The sequence below is a fragment of the Chelonia mydas genome, chromosome 3 (genome assembly GCF_015237465.2).
Source record: "Chelonia mydas isolate rCheMyd1 chromosome 3, rCheMyd1.pri.v2, whole genome shotgun sequence".
Taxonomy (NCBI): Eukaryota; Metazoa; Chordata; order Testudines; family Cheloniidae; genus Chelonia; species Chelonia mydas.
Window position 1 is genome coordinate 137915455 of NC_057851.1, and position 22471 is coordinate 137937925.

At 40.4% G+C, this 22471-nt stretch overlaps 1 protein-coding gene across 2 annotated transcripts in view; it reads right to left on the reverse strand.

The window, feature by feature from the left end:
- The window catches only part of AHCTF1 (AT-hook containing transcription factor 1), an 82797-nt gene that overhangs the window by 18519 nt on the left and 41807 nt on the right, over window positions 1-22471 (reverse strand). For both annotated transcript variants that reach the window (XM_037895371.2, XM_037895372.2), the window contains exons 18-28: window positions 12849-12972; window positions 12714-12770; window positions 10883-11029; window positions 9662-9849; window positions 9309-9453; window positions 9097-9228; window positions 7920-8067; window positions 7672-7822; window positions 6870-6977; window positions 1650-1845; window positions 559-762 (exon numbers count right to left, since the gene is read on the reverse strand). In XM_037895371.2, coding sequence (XP_037751299.1) covers window positions 559-762; window positions 1650-1845; window positions 6870-6977; window positions 7672-7822; window positions 7920-8067; window positions 9097-9228; window positions 9309-9453; window positions 9662-9849; window positions 10883-11029; window positions 12714-12770; window positions 12849-12972 — 1600 coding nt within the window. The remainder of the gene's footprint in view (window positions 1-558; window positions 763-1649; window positions 1846-6869; window positions 6978-7671; window positions 7823-7919; window positions 8068-9096; window positions 9229-9308; window positions 9454-9661; window positions 9850-10882; window positions 11030-12713; window positions 12771-12848; window positions 12973-22471) is intronic.

The following is a 22471-nucleotide window of genomic DNA, read 5'->3' on the forward strand; positions in this document are numbered from 1 at the left end:
GTCTGAGCTCAAGGGTATGCCAAATGGTCCCAGAGCCAGAAACAGTGATTAGACACTACCCCAGACTCAGCTGGCTTAGAAGAATGTGAGACCCAGCTACCGTGTCCACTTGTGTACTAGGCCAGGTTGTAACGGTATTAATTTCCGTACTTCTACCATTAAAGAACAGCTGGCCAATGATTGTATAACCTTTTTCTTCCTATACAACTGAAATATTTTCAGTGGTACATAGATTGCAATTTCCTGAAAGAATTTACGTGGATGAGCAGCTTGTATTTCCTGTCCAAAAACTTGTGATAGGACTGTTAAGGTCATTGCGCTATTTCATTATACTTGAATCTCCGTTTGCATAAATTCTATTACCATTACAATAGTTTTTGATTTCTGAGTTAATTTTTGCTTATCCTTTGACTTGCCATTATACACACATAACATACACTGAACAATCTACAATGACATACTGCATAAGCTTTTAAAAAACATACACCAAGTTGCAATCTACAAAGCTTTAAAACTCTCCACCATCACTTCCCTTTCACCAACTGTAGCCCAGCTTACCCCAGCTGTCCATTTGGAAGTTGCATTCTCTTCCCTGAATGAAATTCTGGGTTCTTTTGCCCGTAGAGGAGGAGTAATTGATCTTCCTGAAGATGCAGAAGGAGTTGCTATGGGTGTGGTACGAAGACTGGATCTCAAAATAGATTGCAGAGTAAACCCAGGGAAACCAGAAGCAGCAGATGATGTGGCCAAAGCTTTAGCTCTCTATGTAAAGGAATAAACATCTTAATTTGATCTCTGAACTGAAGACTACATGCAAAGTGTCAATTTCATGGAACATCACTGCTGCACAAGCTGTGTGAACTGGGTATTGAAAGATGGGTCATGAAAATTATTAAATATATGGAAAGTAATCTGTATGAAGAGATATTTAAGATTGAGGATGCAATTCAGAACAAAGACAAATAAGTATGGTCATGACAAAGTACAAAGAGAACGGCATCAAATAGATAAATCAAAAGTTCCTTCATACTTTCATTATTCAACAGAGAGAGAGATTCAAATATGGCAGCAAACTGTAAACACAAAAAAAAAGTATGTATGAATAATGAAACAATGGCACTTACGGTCATAAGATACCGTTGAGGCCATGAGGTTAATGAAGTTCACAAACAGACTGACATTTATACGCATAAAAACGTCTACAGTTACAGTAGATAGGAGAAGAAAATATAAGGGATATAAACCATCAGGCTTAGGAGTTTAAGTCAAACTAGCTACTAGGGGCTAAAATAAACTTCCCCTAGGGGCTAGTTATTCCATAACTGGCATAATAAGTATTTGGACATGTTGACATTCCCCATTTCAGCACTCTTGCGTGCACGTCAATAAAAATAAATTTGTTTTATAAAGCTATTTGGTAAAGTATAAACTGTTAATAGATAACATAATTTTATCATTTTGTAATACTCCTCTCCTTAAGTCGGTTTTCCACATATTGCTTCTAATGGAATTAGGTACATACAAATAAAATGCATATATGGGAGATCCAACAATTCAATACCTACATGCTTGGCATTATGTATTGTGGGGTGTTTTTTTTCCCCATAAAAGAAATTTAAAAATACTTCAAGTTTACCAGTTCTACATACCTTAACCACAAGAGGAGTCTCCAACAAATTCAACTCTGATGCTCTTGAAATGTTCGTGTGCAATATGGGGCTCCGTGAGTTTGACTGTAATGGACTGGATATAGTACATGAAGTAGAAGCTCTACATGGTGTCTGCCAATTACTCTCAAATGAGGGAGAACACAGAGGAACAGGACGAACCACCAAATCCAGCAATCTGCCAAGATTTAAATGAGGATATTGATATAATAGCCATCACAGAAACTTGGTGGAATGAGGATAATCAATGGGACACAGTAATACCAGGGTATAAAATATATCGGAAGGACAGAACAGGTCGTGCTGGTTGGAGAGTGGCTCTATATGTGAAAGAAAACGTAGAATCAAATGAAGTAAAAATCTTAAAAGAACCAAACTGTACCATAGAATCTCTATGTATAGTAATTTCATGCTCAAATAATAAGAATATATCAGTAGGGATGTATTATCAACCAGCTAACCAGGATGGTGATCGTGACTGTGAAATGCTCAGGGAGATTAGAGATGCTATAAAAATAAAAAAAAACTCAATAATAATGGGAGATTTCAATAATAATGGGAGATTTCAACTATCCCCATATTGACTGGGTACATGTCACCTCAGGATGGGGTGCAGAGATAAAGTTTCTCGACACCTTAAATGACTGCTTCTTGGAGCAGCTAATCCGGGAACCCACAAGAGGAGAGGCAATTCTTGATTTAGTCTTAAGTGGAGCACAGGATCCGGTCCAAGAGGTGATATAGCTGGACCACTTGGTAATAGTGACCATAATATAATTAAATTTAACATCCCTGTGGCGGGGAAAACACCACAGCAGTCCAACATTGTAGCATTTAATTTCAGAAAAGGGGACTACACAACAATGAGGAAGTTAGTTAAACAGAAATTAAAAAGGTACACGGCCAAAAATGAAATCCCTGCAATCTGCACGGAAACTTTTTAGACACCATAACAGAGGCTCAACTTAAAATGTATACCCCACATTTAAAAACATAGTAAGAGAACCAAAAAAGCGACACCATGGCTAAACAAAGTAAAAGAAGCAGTGTGAGACAAAAAGGCATCCTTTAAAAAGTGGAAATTAAATCCTAGTGAGGAAATAGAAAGCAGCATAAACTCTGGCAAGTGAAGTGTAAAAATACGATTAGGAAGGCCAAAAAAGAATTTGAAGAACAGCTAGCCAAAGACTCAAAAAGTAATAGCAAAATTATTTTTAAGTACATCAGAACCAGGTAGCCTGAGAAACAACCAGTTTGGCCACTGGAGCATCGAGATGCTAAAGGAGCACTCAAGGACGATAAAGCCATTGTGGAGAAACTAAATGAATTCTTTGCATCTGTCTTCACGGTTGAGGATGTGAGGGAGATTCCCAAACCTGAGCGCTTCTTTTAAAGTGACAGATTGGAGGAATTGTCCCAGATTGAGGTGTCATTAGAGGAGGGTTTGGAATAAACTGATAAACTAAACAGTAATAAGTCACCAGGACCAGATGGTATTCACACAAGGAGCTCTGAAGGAACTCAAATGTGAAAGTGCAGAACTAACTGTGGTTTGTAACCTATCATTTAAATCAGTTTCTGCACCAAATGACTGGAGGATAGCTAATGTGATGTCAATTTTTAAAAAGGGCTCCAGAGGTGATCCTGGCAATTACAGGCCAGTAAGCCTGACTTCAATACTGGGCAAACTGGTTGAAACTATAGTAAAGAACAAAATTGTCAGATACAGATGAACATAATTTGTTGAAAAGTCAACATGGTTTTTGTAAAGGGAAATCATGCCTCACCAGTCTACTAAAATTCTTTTTGGGGGGGGAAGGGGGGAAGGTGTTTCAAACAAGCATGTGGACAAGGGGGATTCCAGTGAATATAGAGTACTTAGATTTTCAGAAAGCCTTTAACAAGGTGCCTCACCAAAGGCTCTTAAGCAAAGTAAGTTGTCATGGGATAAGAGGAAAGGTTCTCTCATGGATTGGTAACTGGTGAAAACATACAAAACAAAGGGTAGGAATAAATCGTCATTTTTCAGACTGGAGAGAGGTAAAGAGTGGTGTCCAGCAGGGGTCCGTACTGGGACCAATCCTATTCATCATTCATAAATGATCTGGAAAAAGAAATTAACAGTGAGGTGGCAAAATCTGCAGATGATGCAAAACTACTCAAGATAGTTAAGTCCAAAGCAGACTGCGAAGAACTACAAAAGGATATCACAATACTTGGTGACTGGGCAACAAAATGGCAGATGAAATTCAATGTGGATAAATGCAAAGTAATGTACATTGGAAAACATAACCCCAACCATACATATAAAATGATGGGGTCTAACTTAGCTGTTACCACTCAAGAAAGAGACCTTGGAGTCACTGGATATTTCTCTGAAAACATCTGTTCAATGTGAAGCGGCAATCAAGAAAGCAAACAGAATGTTGGGAATCATTAAAAAAGGGACAGATAATAAGACAGAAAATATCATATTGCCGCTCTATAAATCCAGGGTACACCCACATCTTGAATATTGTGTGCAGATGTGGTTGCCCCGTCTCAAAAAAGATATATTGGAATTGAAAAAGGTTCAGAAAAGAGCAACAAAAATGATTAGGGATATAGAACAGCTTCCATGTGAGGATAATAAGACTGGGACTTCTCATCTTGGAAAAGAGACAACTAAGGGGGGGATTTGATAGAGGTCTATAAAATCATGACTGGTGTGGAGAAAGTAAATACGGAAGTGTTGTTTACTTCTTCTCATAACACAAGAACTAGGGATCACCAAATGAAATTAACAGGCAGCAGGTTTAAAATAAACAAAAGGAAGTTTTTGTTTTTTTTCCACACAACACACAGTCAACCTGTGGAACTCCTTGCCAGAGGATGTTATGAAGGCCAAGACTATAACAGGATTCAAAAAAGAACTAGATAAATGAATGGAGGATAGAGTCCATCAACGGCGATTAGCCAGGATGGGCAGGGATGGTCCCTAGCCTATTTGCCAGAAGCTGGGACAGGGGATGGATCACTTGATGATTACCTGTTCTGTTCATTCCCTCTGGGCACCTAGCTTTGGCCACTGTCAGAAGACAGGATACTGGGATAGATGGACCTTTGGTCTGACCCACTATAGCCGTTCTATGTTCTTATTTTAAATTTAAAATGTGAAAACAGAAAATTAAGTTGCTTTCATATAAGCTGATCTGATAGCTTACGAGATGTGACCTGATTAGAATATTTTGAACTCTACTTTTTGAATTATTACAGCTGCCTTAATAGTGCGCAGCATGCAACTACACACCAATGAGGCCTAACTAGATATTGCTTCTATTGCCATTTTGTTTCTTTATCAATTACAAAACAAAATCTCACAACTTTGGCAAGCAGCTGTGTGGGAATGTATGAAATGATCCCTCCTGAGAAAAAAAAGTGTTTGTAGGAGGAAATTCCACTTCTCCAAAGGCAACAATGTAGTATTAGATATCCACTCACGTGAATTACAAGTCCCAGAACATTCGTTAAACAGGCTGATTAGAAAACACTTTTTGTTTTTAAAAAAGGTAACAGGTAAGGTTCCCTTCAACTAGCTACAGCAGTTGTACTGCCCAACTTTTAGCTGGGCACATTACCTAACATCCTATAACCACCTGTCTAAAACATTCTCAGAGTTTCTCCTATATTACTGTTACTAATATTATATTACTGTTAAGCGTTTGCATTACATTAGCACTAAAAGACTCCACTGAGATTGACTCTCCATTGTGCAAAGGCAGTCAGTCTCTGTACCAAAGAGATTACAATCTAAACTGAAGATAGGAGAAATATTATCCCCATTTTACAAATGGGAACTGAAGCAGAGAGAGAGAGTGAATGTAACCCAGCTCTCCTGACTGCCAGTCTAGCCTTAACCACCAGACAATCCTTTCTCTGTACTGAGTCTCTCCTTTTTGTTCCCCCTCCATTCTAACCTTCTATTCTCTATCTCCTTTCATCCTCTTATTCCTCTTCCTACTCTCAGGTTTCAGAGTAGCAGCTGTGTTAGTCTGTATTCGCAAAAAGAAAAGGAGTACTTGTGGCACCTTAGAGACTAACAAATTTATTTGAGCATAAGCTTTCGTAGCTGTAGCTCATGAAAGCTTATGCTCAAATAAATTTGTTAGTCTCTAAGGTGCCACAAGTACTCCTTTTCTTTTTCCTACTCTCAGAAACCCAGGTCCTTCATCTGCATCCTCTTCATATCCATGACAAACTCCACTCTGGCCCCACCCTTTATTTTTACCCATTCCTCTTCACTCTACCAGCCCCCCTTTCCCCACTCTCTATCCTCTTCTTCCCATATGCGGTAACCTGAAGAATACTTTGAGATGCACCTCAAATTTAAAGCATTGAAGAGATGACTGACAAATATGCCTCTAAGCAAATTAAAGAGAGATCTTATTCTGATCTGAGCAGGAGGAAAAACGGTATGAACTGAACAATCAGAGAAAAGGATTCTCCTTGGCAGTCAGATGATTAAAAGAAGAGGTTGTATGTATTCCAACCTACAGTATTGACACTGACCTACTGAGCTTACGACACAGTACTACATGAAAAATATTTATTCTCCTTAATTGAGGATTCAAAAATAAATGGTCTTTTCTACATCTTTATTTAAGAAAGTGTCATTTTATTGTTCCTTTGCATTTTATAATCATTTTTAAAATCATGACCATTGTGGAAAGACTGATAAAGTTTGTGAATCATATTAACAATTTAAATGTTTATCTATAAAGACTACCCCTGCCATGAGTATATCCACAGTATTTTGTAAATAAAGAGGGCAAATCCTCTTCCCATTAATACTGGCATAAATACAGTACAAAGCTACTGACTTTGAGAATCACTCCAAATTTATACCACTGTGTCAGAGCAGATTTTAACCCACAGGTTTAAAAACATTTTTCCCCCAGAGATCACAGAACTAAATAACAAAAATGAGAAATGTTATGAATAGAAAAGGCTAAAAAACAGGGACTAGAATAGTTATGAAGACAACTTAAACTATGGGCTTGTCTACATGGGACATTACTGTGTGGCAAGCCTTCCATTAACCATTTCCTTTCAGGAGAGCACCTAGGTAAAACTGAAGCTACTTGCACTGAGAATGGAAACTGCTCAACAATTCAGCATACTCCCACACCCACTCTAAATACTTAGTCCGAAGATATACTATACCTGGAACTTTTACGCGAAGACTTTGTAACTGGAGTGCCAACAAATGGATCAGGTAGTTCTGTATCAGGGAAAGGCAGTGCCATAGGTGGTGGTTCTTCAATTCTAGGACTGCAAATGAAAGAAGAATATAATTGACTACTACTTGTAGGTTCTGTGAGTGGGTATTTGGATTAAAAATTATTATAGCTGGAGTTGGTTGCCTCTAGCTGAAGTTGCCCAACACTTCTGATTATAAGACCCCACTTTCCAATTGCTTATAATATTCCCAAACTAACTATTTGGGCTGAAATGAGGCAGATGGCCTTTGAAAAAATTGTATTTGATCATGTAATTAAAGAACAACAATGCAGATGCACAAGGGAGCTGAATTAAGGTTCACAGGGAACCTTAAAACTGGCATTTCCTAACTTTTGAATGCTTGACTCTGCAAACTTAGGTTTCTTTTAACATAACAAATAAAAAATTACAACATTTTCAGATGAGGATTTAGAAAGAGAAAGCCAGAAGTCAGATATGCAGAATTAACAGACTACACTTCCCACAACCTTAAACTCCCAAAACTGTCATTTTCACCTTTTTCTATCAGAAGTGAGGGTTAATGGACTTCAAAGCAGTTATCAATACAAGAATTTGCCAGTGCATGTATCACAAGTTCCTAAGAAGACAACTCAGACACCATTAATTTCCATAACTTTAATCTGTCTTGTAACAAAGTAGTCATTTCTCGCACTACACTGTCCCTTTTCTTTTTTGTCCTAGTAGTTTGAACAGCAATTTCATACGGTAACATAGGAGTTCTTACCTATCATACTGTGAGAAATCACTTTTCTGTTCATTTCCCACCCAGACCTCTCCAATTTTAGACAGCACATTATTAATGAAAGTTGCTCTTGTAAGCACATTCCCTGCAGTAGTTTGTTTTGCCACAGTTGACAATGGCTTGGGTCTTGAAACTAAAAATGAAAGGGGGAAAAAAAAAAAAAAAAAATCAAATCTCTGAACACTAACCAAGAGAAATTAATCATTCATGGATTCTTAAGCAAAACTCACCTTCTCGCAGAATTGAAGAAGATAAGTGGTAAGGCTTGGCCCTCTCTACAGCCAGCTTCCTTTGCACTCTAGGAAGGATCTTTCCATACTGGTCTAATATAGAATTTCTGGCAACTGACCTCTCTCTCAAACGAGGATCACGATCATTCTAATGAACAACCAATTAAAAGCACATCAGCTAATTATGAACAAATGTTTGTTAATACAAACAACTGACATATTTGCAGCATCTGAGGGTGTTTAAGTTTGTGTATGGTTTTTATACATATTGGACACAGAGGATCAAGTTCCACCCTTCAAGCCAGACTATATGTTTTCATTTTATTTTTTTATATTTTTTTCCTTCAAAGTCTGCGACAATTATTCATACTACGTGGAAAGTGGTGTAACTTTCAGTGAAGCAAAAGGCATATTACATACACGTTACCTTGAAAGTTTGTGTTTATTTTAATATACACACACACAAAAACTGGCATTTCTTAGTCATACATGTTGGCTAAGCAGTTTGAGGACTACAGTTTAAGCTAATGCATGTTTTATTTTTTTAAATCGAATATAGATCAGAGTTACATTGCAAGTGCATGTTGCTTTCCGTAGGAGGCCGTTTGTTCTATACTGGCCAATCAGAAAAGGGAACACTAGCCATCAATCTCCTCAATAAGCCTCCCGTACTGGGTACAGATAAGTGTTAAAATATATAACAAGTTTGGCAGAAGCAGGGATCAGATAACCTTCCACACAGCAAAAACTCCAAGATACAGTGTGCAGAAGCCTAATGGCAGAACTATGTAGTTTGGACACCTTGGTACCACTGAGATCTACTGAAATTTTTCATTTGCATGCATATATAAAAAACAGTAGAAGCTATCCCTTAGAATTCAATTTAACAGATTACTCCAAATACAGAATGTGGATTGTTTTGTAACATTTAATTTTATCTAAAACTACTTTCTGAATTTGTTTGTGTCTGAAAAGTACTTTAAGTGTTAAATTTTGTTGTAATTTCATGTTGGGCAATTTATTCTAAATATTTAAAAGAACGGCATAAAACATTTTAAAACATACAATATATATTAAAAGTGTAGGCACTAAGTATTTTTACAGCATGATACCAATTAACATTCAGTGAAATGATACATAATGCATTTACCCCACCCTAACAGAATTTGAAGCTTACCATGAGATTAACTTTCAATGACTGATTCAACTGTAATGCAGGGATGTAATTGGCACGCTGTAGATGATGGACTAAAAGGAACTCGTGATTCTGGATACCAGCACTGGTTTGCAAAAACTTCTCTAAACATTCCTAAGAGAAACAAAATTGTTTAGAGTTCTGCTTCCTTTTCCCAAACAACTGATTAAGACTTCATTCTTGCCCATGCTTACTTGTTCAGTATCTGTGAATGGTAGTTTCAACAAATCTTCCATTAGTCCCATCTCTTGACAGACTTCATACATGTGTTTTAACAACTCTTCTACATTTAACCTGGTGGAGTGCTGCCGCAGAAGACTCCAAGCCTCCACCATACACCTGAAATTAATTTTTGAAATGCAGAGGAGGATTAACACTTGGATCAACAATTTTAATCAAGCAAGAGATGCATGACTTGTGTTAAAAAAGAACTAAACACTAAAAGATTGAATAAAATATACAATGAAAGCCACAATCTGTTCTCTATTTTTTTTTGTATAGTTTTTAGACTAACATATTAATCAGGATATATTTTCTATTTCTTTACCTATTAAACAATAAAACAGTGAGGTGAAGTGCAACTTCACTGCTACTTGACATTGATGGCTTCATCATCTGTATGTATCTGAGGGCTTGTCTGTGCTCTCCTTGGCACATCAAGGCTTGAATAATTTTCATATGTTGCCATGACATTGTTTTGATTGTAGCTGGATGAAATAAAAGGGCCAATGAACTCTGCAGAAGTTAGAAAATGAAAGTTATTAAAACTATCAACACACTTAACCCTTACAACAAAAAGTCTAAAACTTCCCAAGTGAAAACAAACATCTTTCAGGTGCATTTACAACATTAGAAGTAATAGTATGTTTATACTTGAAACATATATTTGCCCTTCAATCTAATTTAATAAAGTAATTGGAAAGAAGACAGATTCAGTTAACCACATAATATGATTTCAGTTTCAAATGAGCAATTCTTAAGTTCCCGGGTTAAGAAAAACCCTGTATGTCATCTAAACTGCTAGTGACAGCACCCATAATTTTATGCACATATGACTGCAACCAAATGAAATTATCAAAATTTCACTGATGGTACTAAGCACTTTATTCACTAGTCATTTCAGTACTTCTGTTTGGCTTTCAGTTGATTGTTTCTTGGGTTGCACTTCATTTAATTCTTGACAATTTGGTCTCACAGTCTCTGGAGGCAGCAGTGAGAATGTCCTTTTAATACTACTCACTGAGGATAAATTTGGAAACTTGCTCTTTTAACTTCTTAGCAGTTGCTGTGTAAATTATTCTACCAAACTTGAAAAGCATACTATATTAGCTATAATATCACAGGTAAGGAATTAACCAAAGTATTAAAAACATACACAATTTAAATCTGTGTTGGGTTTAAAAGTCACTTTTACAGAGTTTTGCCTCATTTTTTGTGCAGAGTCCTCGGTTATATTTTAAACATTTAAATCTGCATAAAACCATCTTTGGAAATTTGCTCAAGTGCTTTGATGAATCATGTAGCTAGGAAAATTCAAATATGTGTAAATAAGATTGACTACAACTATTCCATTTAAAACTAAATTATAATCAGACTTCAGAGTATAATTTATTGTTGCTTTCTGTTTCCATTAAATTTATGCATTAACAATATTTAAACAGTAAAGGTTCTAGCCCTTTATCTCCCTTGACTAGTGATTAGATGCCCTAAGTTCATCTTGAGACCATAACGTTGCATCTTTATATAGATCTTAAAGTAAACTATTTACCTCATAGTCATTGTGATCCAAAAGCCAAAAACCTTGAACAAGTCTAACCAGACCCCAAGGGATAGCAAAGGCAGTTGGGAAGGAGTCAAATGAAGTCTCTGTTTTGTTTGGAAAGGAATGCATGATATCTAACAGCAAATAAATTGTCTGACAGTAAGTACTTGATTAAGGCTAATAACTTTGCAAGAAGGGAAGTTTCTTACATAAATTTAGGGAAGGTAACAACAAAAATAAGTATTACAAGCAGAAAATAGTTGTCTTGCAATTTTCAGCCCACTGTAACCCACCAACCCAGGTTTTAATCCCAAAGCTGCATTTTGAATTAACATAAAAACCTACTTTTGATTTATAAGTGTTGAAAGAAGCTGGAATATTTTCCCATTTTAGTAAAAGAACACTACTGCACAAGTATGGAATGGTAGTGTTATTGTGATGGAGCAGGGATTTGCACTCCTAGTTGTACTAAATGTAGGACTCCTGTTTTGTGATAAAACTGAGCTGCTCTTACTTAACTTCACATAAGAAAAGAATCCTGTACTTCTATTAAGAGAAACTGCTATGGAATTCTGGATAGCTTCACCATTACTTGAAAAATAGTCAAGGTAAAGGAGCCAGTCACACAAATATGTTGTATATAGGACTTAACCGTATCTCGATGATTGAGCTAATGCCTCAGATACCAATGCTTTAGAACAGGGACACAGTTACAAGTTTTAATCATACTGTGACCAAATTCTTAGACTTGAAAATACTGTAGAACCTCAGCGTTACGAACACAGTTATAAACTGACCAGTCAACCACACACACCTCATTTGGAACAGGAAGTACACAATCAGTAGCAAAAATCAAAAAATAAAAAAGCAAATACAGTACAGTACCGTGTTAAATGTAAACTACTAAAAAAATAAAGGGAAAACAGCATTTTTCTTCTGCACAGTAAAGTTTCAAAGCTATATTAAGTCCTTGTTCAGTTGTAAACTTTTAAAAGAACAACCATAACATTTTGTTCAGAGTTACGAACAACCTCCATTTCTGAGGTTCTACTGTAACAGTGAATTCAGCTGTGTAGAGAATAAAAATTAAATATGAATGAGAAAGCTTTCCCACCATGCCATAAATAAAAAAAAATTCACTGGGTTTGTAAAGAACCTGTGCATCCTGTGTTTTCCTAGTTTCTACCTGCTCCCTCTGATCAGTGCATAATTATTTAGTTAACAGGTTAAAACAACTGTGGTGTGAAGTTGCTGTATCTAAAATCCGAACTGTCCCCTCCTACCTAGGTTAAGTAACACACAAAGTTTGGCAAAGGCAAATGTTTTATATATTTTAGCAGCTTAAAAATTAAGCATTTTCTCCATCACTTTCTCCTTTCTCTGGGTAATAGTCCCTGTGCCTGCGTTTTCAGTAGAACAGAGGCAAACATTGTTTCCTGTGCTGGAGAATTGCTGATTTCAGCAAGAATGTGTACTGCCGTAAATAGTATTGGATAGCTGTTGCTGCTTCAGAGAACAGAGAAGTCTCATAATTTTGGTGCAGGCATCACATCCTAAGAATAACTTCCTTTATTTGCTACAGAATCATGTCGTTTTAATGAAGCCATTAAAATGAAAAATCTAAAGTATAAGAAAGAAAACAATTATTCAAGTACATTAATCCTAAATTTATGCTCATTCTGTCCAAAATACGATAATTCTCCTGTTTATGCTACTGTGTTTTATCATTAATTTCTTAAACTTTTGTCTCACACACATATTCAAGAAACATTCTTTTAAATGCAAATATATTGCGTGGTTATATCTTCAATCTCTCTCAACACTGTCAAAAGGATACAATTGCATGTTTGTAAGTTTCTTCAATATTTTGTAACAAATAGAGATCAAGCAGCGCCTGTGATGAAAAAAGAAAAATTAACCAAATATTTTGTAAAATCATTATTTTTTTGCCTTTTTAAGAAGTCCTACTTACATGCAAGCTAGCAGGGGGATATTTCCCAGTTCCTCCTTCATCTCTTCGCCACAATTTCTCAACTTGATCTCCTAACTGGGAAAGCAGTCCATCAATCATCAAGCAATCGGCATTCCATTTCCCTCTGCAATCGAAGAGAACATGGATTTGATAGCGTAAAAACAGTGCGATAATTCCAACCTGTCATGAAAATCCATTTACCAATTAAAGAAAATCCAACCAAATTTTGTTTGGTAAGACGCAGGAAAAACCACTATACAACAAAAAAATATGAAAACTGAATTTAGAACATTTACACAAGTGAACTAAAAAGGGAACATAGCATCCCAGTTGGTCATGTTTAAAAATAATCCAAAAAGTTATATTTTAATAGATATTCTAAATTCACAATTTATTAAGGCAAGATTAAGGATGACCTGGTTTTCAGATATTTTTGCTATAGAAAGGCTAATGGTGATTTCATACATCAGGAAATGTAAAGTTGGAACGTTCCTGTAAATTGAAGCATCAAATTAAGCTAGTTGCTGTAGTCTACTATCTGTAAGAGAGTTTGGCAATACAATCACTGGAAGAAATTATTCACCTTGTACAGTAACGACGGTTTTTAGTGATGTGTGTCCCTATGGGCGCTCCACTGTAGATGCATCCCTGTGCTGCTGATAGTAGAACTTCGGTAGCCGCGTTTACTGGGCCCACACATGTGGCGCAGCACAAGTTGTGACAGCGCAAGGCTAACCAGCGCACACGGGCTAACCGTCCTCAATTCCTCCTCTACCCTAGAGTCATAAATGGGAACTCAAGTAGAGGAGGAGGAAGGCAGCACCCATAGGAACACATATCTCGAAGAACCTTTGTTACTGTACAGGGTGAGTGACTTCTTCCAGTAGTGGCCATATGGGTGCTCCACTGTACGCGACATCCAAACAATACCTCTCTTGGAGGGCTGGGACTTTGGTGTCAAGTTGGCACTAGAGGTGGAATCCCAGTGCCAATGATCGTAGAGTGTTCTGTGAAAGTGTGGACTGATATCCATGTCGCTGCTCTGCAGATCTCTGAGATAGGGACATCCTTGAAGAAGGCAATGGATGAGATCGACTTTGTGGACTGTTAGAGTCTGATGGGATCAAGTTATGAATTTGGTAGCACTGTCTGATGCAATTCGAGACCCACTTAAGGAGTCTGTGGGCTGATATTGCTCAGCTCTTGGATCTTTCCACCATAGAGAGGAAAAGTCTAGGGGACTTCCTGATGGCCTTTGTCCTATCAAGATAGAAGACCAGTGCTCTTCTAACATCTAAGGTATGTAGCAGAGCCTCCCTATTGTCTTGGTGAGGCTTGGGGTAGAAGATTGAAAGATGAATCCATTGATTCATGTGAAACAGAGAGGTTACCTTGGGGATGAATTATGGATGTGGTCTTGTCTGAAAAGAATATTGTGAGGGGGATGCGATATCAGAGCTGCTCTCTTGTTCTTCTGGCCGAGTTAATCACTATCAAGGCGGCCATTTTCACTGATAGGTACGTTAATGAACAGGTGGCCGTCACCATGCCTCCATGGGTCAAAACTGAGAATACCAAATTCAGGACAAACTGCTAAGAAATAGGGCAGATACACTCCAAAAGTGGTGGTTATTCTCCCTTAAGATATACCAAACTAGCAACAAAAGTAAACTTCTGTTTTACGACACTGGCTAACAAGAAGTCAGAACGGCAGTTTCCTTAGGCATTCCAGTCCTTTTATCACCACCAAAAAGGCTATAGACTTTAAGATGAGTGGTTCTTTACAACCAATTTCATTACATGAAAGGTTCTTCTGATCCCAAAGGATCAGCCACACACCCAGATCAATATATAACCCAGATCTTACCCAATAATCACATTGTTGCCAATCCTTTAGTACAGGGGTGGCCAACCTGTGGCTCTTCAGAAGTTAATATGTGGCTCCTTGTATAGGCATCTACTCCAGGGCTGGAGCTACAGGTGCCAACTTTCCAATGTGCAGGAGGTGCTCACTGCTCAACCCCTGGCTCTACCACAAGCCCTGCCCCCACTCCACCCCTTCCCGCCCCCTTCCCTGAGCCTGCCATGCCCTTGCTCCCCCCCCCCCCCCCCCCCCCCCCCCGAGCCTCCTGCACACCACAAAACAGCTGATCAGGAGGGAAGGGGAGGCACTGATTGGTGGGGCTGTCAGTGGGTGGGAGGCGCTGGGAGTGGGGGGGGAGCTGATGGGGGGCTGCTGATGTATCACTGTGGCTCTTTGGCAATGTTCACTGGTAAATTCTGACTCCTTCTCAGGCTCAGATTGGCCACCCCTGCTTTAGTATCTAAAATCTAAAGGTTTATTTATAAAAAGAAAAAAGTTGAAAGTTACAATTGGTTAAAGGAATCAAATACATACAATAATCGCAAAGTTCTTGGTTCAGGCTTGTAGCAGTGATGGAATAAACTGCTGGCTTAAGTCAAGTCTCTGGTTGCTTCCAAATCATTGGAAGGCCCTCAGTCCCTTGGTTAGAATACTGCTGTAAGTATAAGTCCATAGTCCAGAGGCTTGAGCAGGAAAAATGGAGATGTTTCCAATCCAAGGCCTTTTATAGCTTCTGCCATGTGGCGGGAAATCCATTGTTTCAAACAAAGCCCTCAGCACAACTAGTGGAAAATTACAGGTAAAAGATGGAGTTTGGAGTCACATGAGCAAGTCACATGTCCATGCATGACTTTGCTTAGTCGTGGCAGGAAATTCCATTAAGAGTAGACAGGAGTCTTCCATTGTGAGTTAAGTGTCCAAGGACAGAAGAAAAGCATCATCCATAGAGAGCTGTCCCATCCCTGCCCTGGAGCAGAAGCAGGGACATGTCTTGTTCTGGTAAGTCATGAATACAAGTTTGTGTACTGTTTTCCCCATCATGTGAACAGGTTGTGGAGTACTGACAGGTGCATCTGCCACTCATGATTTTGTGGGAATCTGTGACTGAGGTTGTCCGCTATAGAGTTCTGCAGGTAAGCCACGGATAAAGTGATGTTGTGAGAGATGTACCAGTTACATAGTCTCATTGCCTCTGTGCACAGGGAGGGCGACCTGGCCCCCACAATGGTTGATGTAGTACATGCAGGCTCTGTTGTGTTCGGATCTTTGTATGTGATCCTGTGATCAATGGGAGGAAACGTGCACAGGCATTCCTGACCACTCTCAATTTGAGGAGACTACAGAGACATCTCTGTAGGTGACTATTAGCCTTGCGTTGTGAGGCAGTTTAAATGTGTGCCCTACCCTATAAGTGATGGTGGTAAGGAGCAACGACAGTGACGTGTACGAGAAGGAGATCCCTTTCACACATTAGTTGGGTCTTTCCAACAGTTTAAGGAATTTTCGAAGCTGGTGGGTAGTTACAGGGGTTTGTCCAATCGGTCCCTCTTTGGTCTGTAAGCTGAACTGACCCATAGTTGGAGGGATTGCACGTGGAGTCTGGTGTGTGGTATCACTGCTGTGCCTGCTGCCATGTGTCCCAAGAGTTGGAGACAGACTCTGGCTGGCATCTGTGGACTGTAATGAACACTGCCTATGAGTGAAACCAGGGATAGGAACCTATGTTGAGGTAGGAGAGTGTTGACCTGTATGGCATGTAGGTCAGCCCCTATGAATTCCAGGCATTGCACTGGGGGTGAGAGTTGACTTCTGGGTGTTGAGCTGTAAACACAGTTCTGTAAACAAGCGTATCGTAGTGTTGACAGCTTTGTGGGCCTCCTGGAGAGATCAGGCTCTGAGGACACTCATCCAGGTATGGGTAAATCATTCTCTCTTCTGAGCATAAGTGAGTGGCTACCACAGAGAACTTTGGTGAATAGTCTCGGGGCCGATGACAGCCCAAAGGGAAGGACTCTGCATTGATAATGATCCTGTCCCAGAATGAACCTGAGAAATTGTCTGTGAGCCAGTAGCATCTAGATGTGAAAGTAGGCATCCTGGATGTCGAGGGCCGAAAACCAGTCTCCCTATTCCAATGTCGGAATGATCATTGATAAGGTGACCATCTTGAACTGCTGAGCCCTGACAAACTTGTTGAGAACTCTGGGAATACTGTGAGACCACTTCCTTTGGCACACTGTCTGAATCCTCACTAGATAGTGGAAGGGCATGGCATGATTGAGTGGATATCCCCCATGCCTGGTAAAGGCTTGCTGCCACGATATCGGTATCAAGGCGGGGATTCAGGTGCATCCCGCACGCTGAGGTCTTTGGTGTGATGGAATTCCACTGATACCAAATGTCCCAATGGCGGGGGAGATGGCAACCTGGTGTGTACCAGTCTCTCAGGTACTGGGCGAGCCACCGCTGGTGATACCGAGGTAGACTCGGTACCAGGAGCGCCTTCTTGTCTCTCGGTACCAAAGAGTCGGTGCCCATAGGGTCCACGGGCCTGTCAATGGTACCAGTAGCTGACAGTCGCTGTGCATTGGTGCCGGACTGTGGTCTCGGTGCCAGCGGTGCTGAGGATACCGAGTGAGATGGAGATCACTTGCAGCTATCCCCAGGCTCACTTAGGGGACTTCCTGTCCTCTTCTTGGAGGACTTACAAGAGGAGTCCCCAGCCTGTTTCTTCGACCCACTTCGCTTAGAAGTTGAAGGTTGTGGGGACAACTCACATCTGCCAGGAAATTGAGGTTAGAGAGCTGCCTCCACAAAGATAATCTTCTGGTGGAGCTCTCTGTCCTTGCGGGATCTTAGCTGGAGCTGCTGGCAGAGGGTGCACTCGGACTTCACTGAGGCAACAGTTTGTGCTGAGAGTGCTTATCCACAACCGGGATCACCTCATTTGAACTTGTATATGGCCACGAGGTTAAGGGGCCATTACAGCTGGTGAAGCAGCAATGGGAGGGATTTACACCTTCTCCAGGAACTAACATTCTGGACTTTGTAACCAACCTACAAAACCCTCCGAACCTCTTTAGCCCTTGCTAAAGAAAACCTACAGGATGCTCAAAAAGAGCAAAAAGCCTGGTATGATAAAAATGCCAGAGAGCGTTCCTTCAAAGTAGGGGACCAGGTCATAGTCTTAAAGGCACTCCAGGCCCATAAAATGGAAGCGCCGTGGGAAAGGCCATTCACGGTCCAGGAGCACCTGGGAGCTGTTAATTATCTCATAGCATTCCCCACCTCCAACCGAAAGCCTAAGGTGTACCATATTAATTCTCTAAAGCCCTTTTATTCAGAGAATTAAAGGTTTGTCAGTTTACAGCCCAGGGAGGAGACGACGCTGAGTGGCCTGAAGGTGTCTACTACGAAGGGAAAAGTGCTGGTGGCGTGGAAGAGGTGAACCTCTCCATGACCCTTGGGCGTATGCAGTGACAGCAGATCAAGGAGCTGTGCACTAGCTATGGGCCGACGTTCTCAGTCACCCCAAGACTGACTGAACGGGCATACCACTCCATTGACACAAGTAATGCTCGCCCAATTAAAGTCCAACCTTACCGGGTGTCTCCTCAAGCTAAAACTGCTATAGAATGGGAGATCCAGGATATGCTACAAATGGGGGTAATCCACCCCTCTGGCAGCGCATGGGCATCTCCAGTGGTTTAGTTCCCAAACCAGATGGGGAGATACGTTTCTGCATGTACTACCGTAAGCTAAACGTTGTAACTTGCCCAGACAACTATCCAATGCCATGCACGGATGAACTATTAGAGAAACTGGGACGGGCCCAGTTCATCTCTACCTTGGACTTAACCAAGGGGTACTGGCAGGTACCGCTAGATGAACCCGCCAAGGAAAGGTCAGCCTTCACCCCACATGTCGGGCTGTGTGAATTTAATGTACTCCCTTTCGGGCTGCGGAATGCACCCGCCACCTTCCAAAGACTTGTAGATGGTCTCCTAGCGGGATTGGGAGAATATGCAGTCGCCTACCTTGACAATGTGGCCATATTTTCGGATTCCTGGGCAGAACACCTAAAACATCTACAAAAAGTCTTCGAGCGCATAATGGAGGCAGGACTAACTGTTAAGGCTAAGAAGTGTCAAATAGGCCTAAACAGAGTGACTTACCTTGGACACCACGTGGGTCAAGGAACTATCGACCCCTACAGGCCAAAGTGGATGCTATCCAAAAGTGGCCTGTCCCAAAGTCAAAGAAACAGGTCCAATCCTTCTTAGGCTTGGCCGGATATTACAGGCGATTTGTACCGCAATACAGCCATATCGCCGCCCCACTGATAGACCTAACCAAAAAGAAACAGCCAAATGCCGTTCAGTGGGCCGAAGAGTGTCAGAAGGCTTTTAAGCAGCTTAAAGCGACACTCATGTCTGACCCTGTGCTTAGGGCCCCAGACTTTGACAAACCGTTCCTAGTAACCACAGATGCGTCCGAGCATGGTGTGGGAGCAGTTTTAATGCAGGAAGGACCAGATCAAGAATTCCACCCTGTAGTGTTTCTCAGCAAGAAGCTGTCTGAGAGGGAAAGCAACTGGTCAGTCAGTGAAAAAGAATGTTATGCCATTGTCTACGCTCTGGAAAAGCTACGCCCATATGTTTGGGGACGGCGTTTCCACCTGCAAACCGACCATGCTGCGCTACAGTGGCTTCATACCGCCACAGGAAAAAACAAAAAACTTATTCAGTGGAGTTTAGCTCTCCAAGATTTTGATTTCAACAAACAGCACATCTCAGGAGCTTCTAACAAAGTGGCTGATGCACTCTCCCGTGAAAGTTTCCCAGAATCAACTGGTTAAAATCATCCTTGAGATGTGGAAAATATTGTTAGTCTTTATATACTCGGTAGTATATTTAGAGATGCATGTGTCTTATTAACTCTGTTTTCTCCTAGAGCTCCAGGAAGAAATCACAGCCAGCATTTCACCCTATCTGTGATTTGGGTGGCGTGTCATAAACATAAAGGGAAGGGTAAACACCTTTAAATCCCTCCTGGCCAGAGGAAAAACCCTTTCACCTGTAAAGGGTTAAGAAGCTAAGACAATCTCGCTGGCACCTGACCAAAATGAAACAACGAGGAGACAAGATACTTTCAAAGCTGGAGAGGGGATGGGAGGATGGGGGGGAGGGAACAAAAGGTTCTCTCCGTCTGTGTGTTGTTTTTGCCGGGAGCAGAGCAGGAATGCGGGTCAGAACTCTTGTAAAATGTCAGTAAGTAATCTAGTTAGATATGCGTTAGATTCTGTTTTAAATGGCTGATAAAATAAGTTGTGCTGAATGGAATGTATATTCCTGTTTGTGTGTCTTTTTGTAACTTAAGGTTTAGCTAGAGGGATTCTCTATGTTTTGAATCTGATTACCCTGTAAGGTATTTACCATCCTGATTTTACAGAGGTGATTCTTTTACTTTTTCTTTAATTAAAATTCTTCTTCTAAGAACCTGATTGCTTTCTCATTGTTCTTAAGATCCAAGGGTTTGGGTCTGTGTTCACCTATGCAAATTGGTGAGGATTTTTATCAAGCCTTCCCCAGGAATGGGGGGTGTAGGGCTTGGGGGGATTTTTTGGGGGAAAGACATTTCCAAGTGGCCTCTTTCCCTGTTATATTTATTAGACGCTTGGTGGTGGCAGCAATAAAGTCCAGGGACAAAAGTTAAAAATAGTTTGTACCTTGGGGAAGTTTTAACCTAAGCTGGTAAAATTAAGCTTAGGGGAGTTTTCATGCAGGTCCCCACATCTGTACCCTAGAGTTCAGAGTGGGGAAGGAACCTTGACAAAGTGCTTATCCACAATCGGGATCACCTCATTACAAGTGTGGCACTTCTTGAAGCCTGGCATACCCCACTAAGGGGAAGGGTCTCCCCAGCAGAAAAAGGCGGGAAGAAAAGAAAGGGGGGGGGGGAGTTGGGGGTTTGTTTGTTTGTTTGTTTTGGGGTGGGGGGGCGAAGAAAGAGGGGTTGACTTTTTTTTTTTGAAAAGTAGGAAAAACAAACAGAACTACAACCAGAACTGGGGAAAACTAACTGCGAACAGAAGAACAATAGCCTTAAACAGACTGCTAATGGCTCTCTCTCTCTCTCTCTCTCACCAGGGGCAGATGAGACGGAACTGAGGACAGTTAGCCCGTGCACACTGGCTAGCCTCATGGCGCAGCAAAAGGAGAGACAGCGCATGTGCAGGCCCAATGGATGCTGCTACCGAAGTTCTTCAATCAGCAGTGCGGGGACGCAGACATACCTACGGTGGAGCACCCATAGGGACACTACTGGAAGAACAACTATTCTTTTTGTATAGATCTATCACCACAAAGTATTTTCTAAGTGTGCCAACACAGAAATACTCAGCCAAAATTAAGGAAAATTCATGTTTTGCTTTCTAATCTCACTTTTGCCATCGAAAAAATTCCAATTTCATGCAGCTGTGCTGTACATAGATGTTGATATGAACAAGGGAAACACACTGGTTTGAAGTCTAGTGACACACACACACACACACACCTTTAATAGTAATTTTAATTCCATTCATCAAACACCACTGGAGACTCTTGGTGGCAAAAGTACCACCTGCAAATTCCCAACGACGTTAAAAACAACGAGGAGTCCAGTAACACCTTAAAGACTAAGACTGATTTGGGCATCAATATGGTAGTCTTTAAGGTATCACGGGACTCCTTGTTTTTGTGGATACAGACTAAACACGGCTACCTCTCTGATAAAATATGTTAAACAGAGTTAATAGGATAAGGCCTGGTCTACACTGCAGTTAGGTCGACGTAGGGCAGCTTACATCAACCTTACTCTAAAGTGTCTACACTATAACGTTGCTCCCGCTAATGTAAGTCGCCCATTACATTGACTTAACTCCACCTCTACAAGAGGTGTAGCACTTAAATTGATGTAGTTAGAGCGAGGCAATGTCTGTGTAGACACTGCGTTACTTACATCGTCTCTTGGCTGTGAGCCCCAGGACAACAGAGCTCCAAGAACTGCCAGTACCCCACAATGCCCCACTTCAGTCGGTGGAAGTGCTTCCAGTGAGGACGCACACGACCAACAGAAGGAGCATAGTGTGCATGTGAACCACCACTTTAATTACTGCGGTGGCTGTACATCAACTTCGGTTGACCTAATTTTGTAGTGTAGACAAGGCCTGAGTGTCTGCTGTATTTTTCCACCTTCTCTCTACTATCTTTCTTAGCTCCAATCCTACTGGAAAAATTTTATAATTATTTCTATTTGGTTTGTATCAGTGTGATTTTAGATTTTAGATCTGTATTAATCCCAGTCAAGACATTTCACATGAAAAATAAACAAGTCTGTAAAAAGTTCAGATAAAGATGTAATTTCTAACTGGGTACCAAGTTAGAAGAGGGCTAGTTCTTTAAATGTTCCAACTGAACACAACGGTGAAGGCCACCTTCTTGCAGTATAAAAATGTACACAAGTGAACTCCAAAAAAGGGATTTAGTCCTAAAACAGACATCATGTCTTATCAAATAGTCATTTAAAGAGCTAACCCTTGTTGAATAGTTCATCTTTGCATGCCTAAACAAAAATTTTGGAAACTTGGTGCTGCCTATCTGTTTTGAATCAGAGACCATTAAATGCCACGTAACCAAATAAACCACCTTTTTGAACTGCAGAAGTCACACAGTTTAGCCTTTGGATTAAATTATTTACAGTATTACCCAATATATTTCTA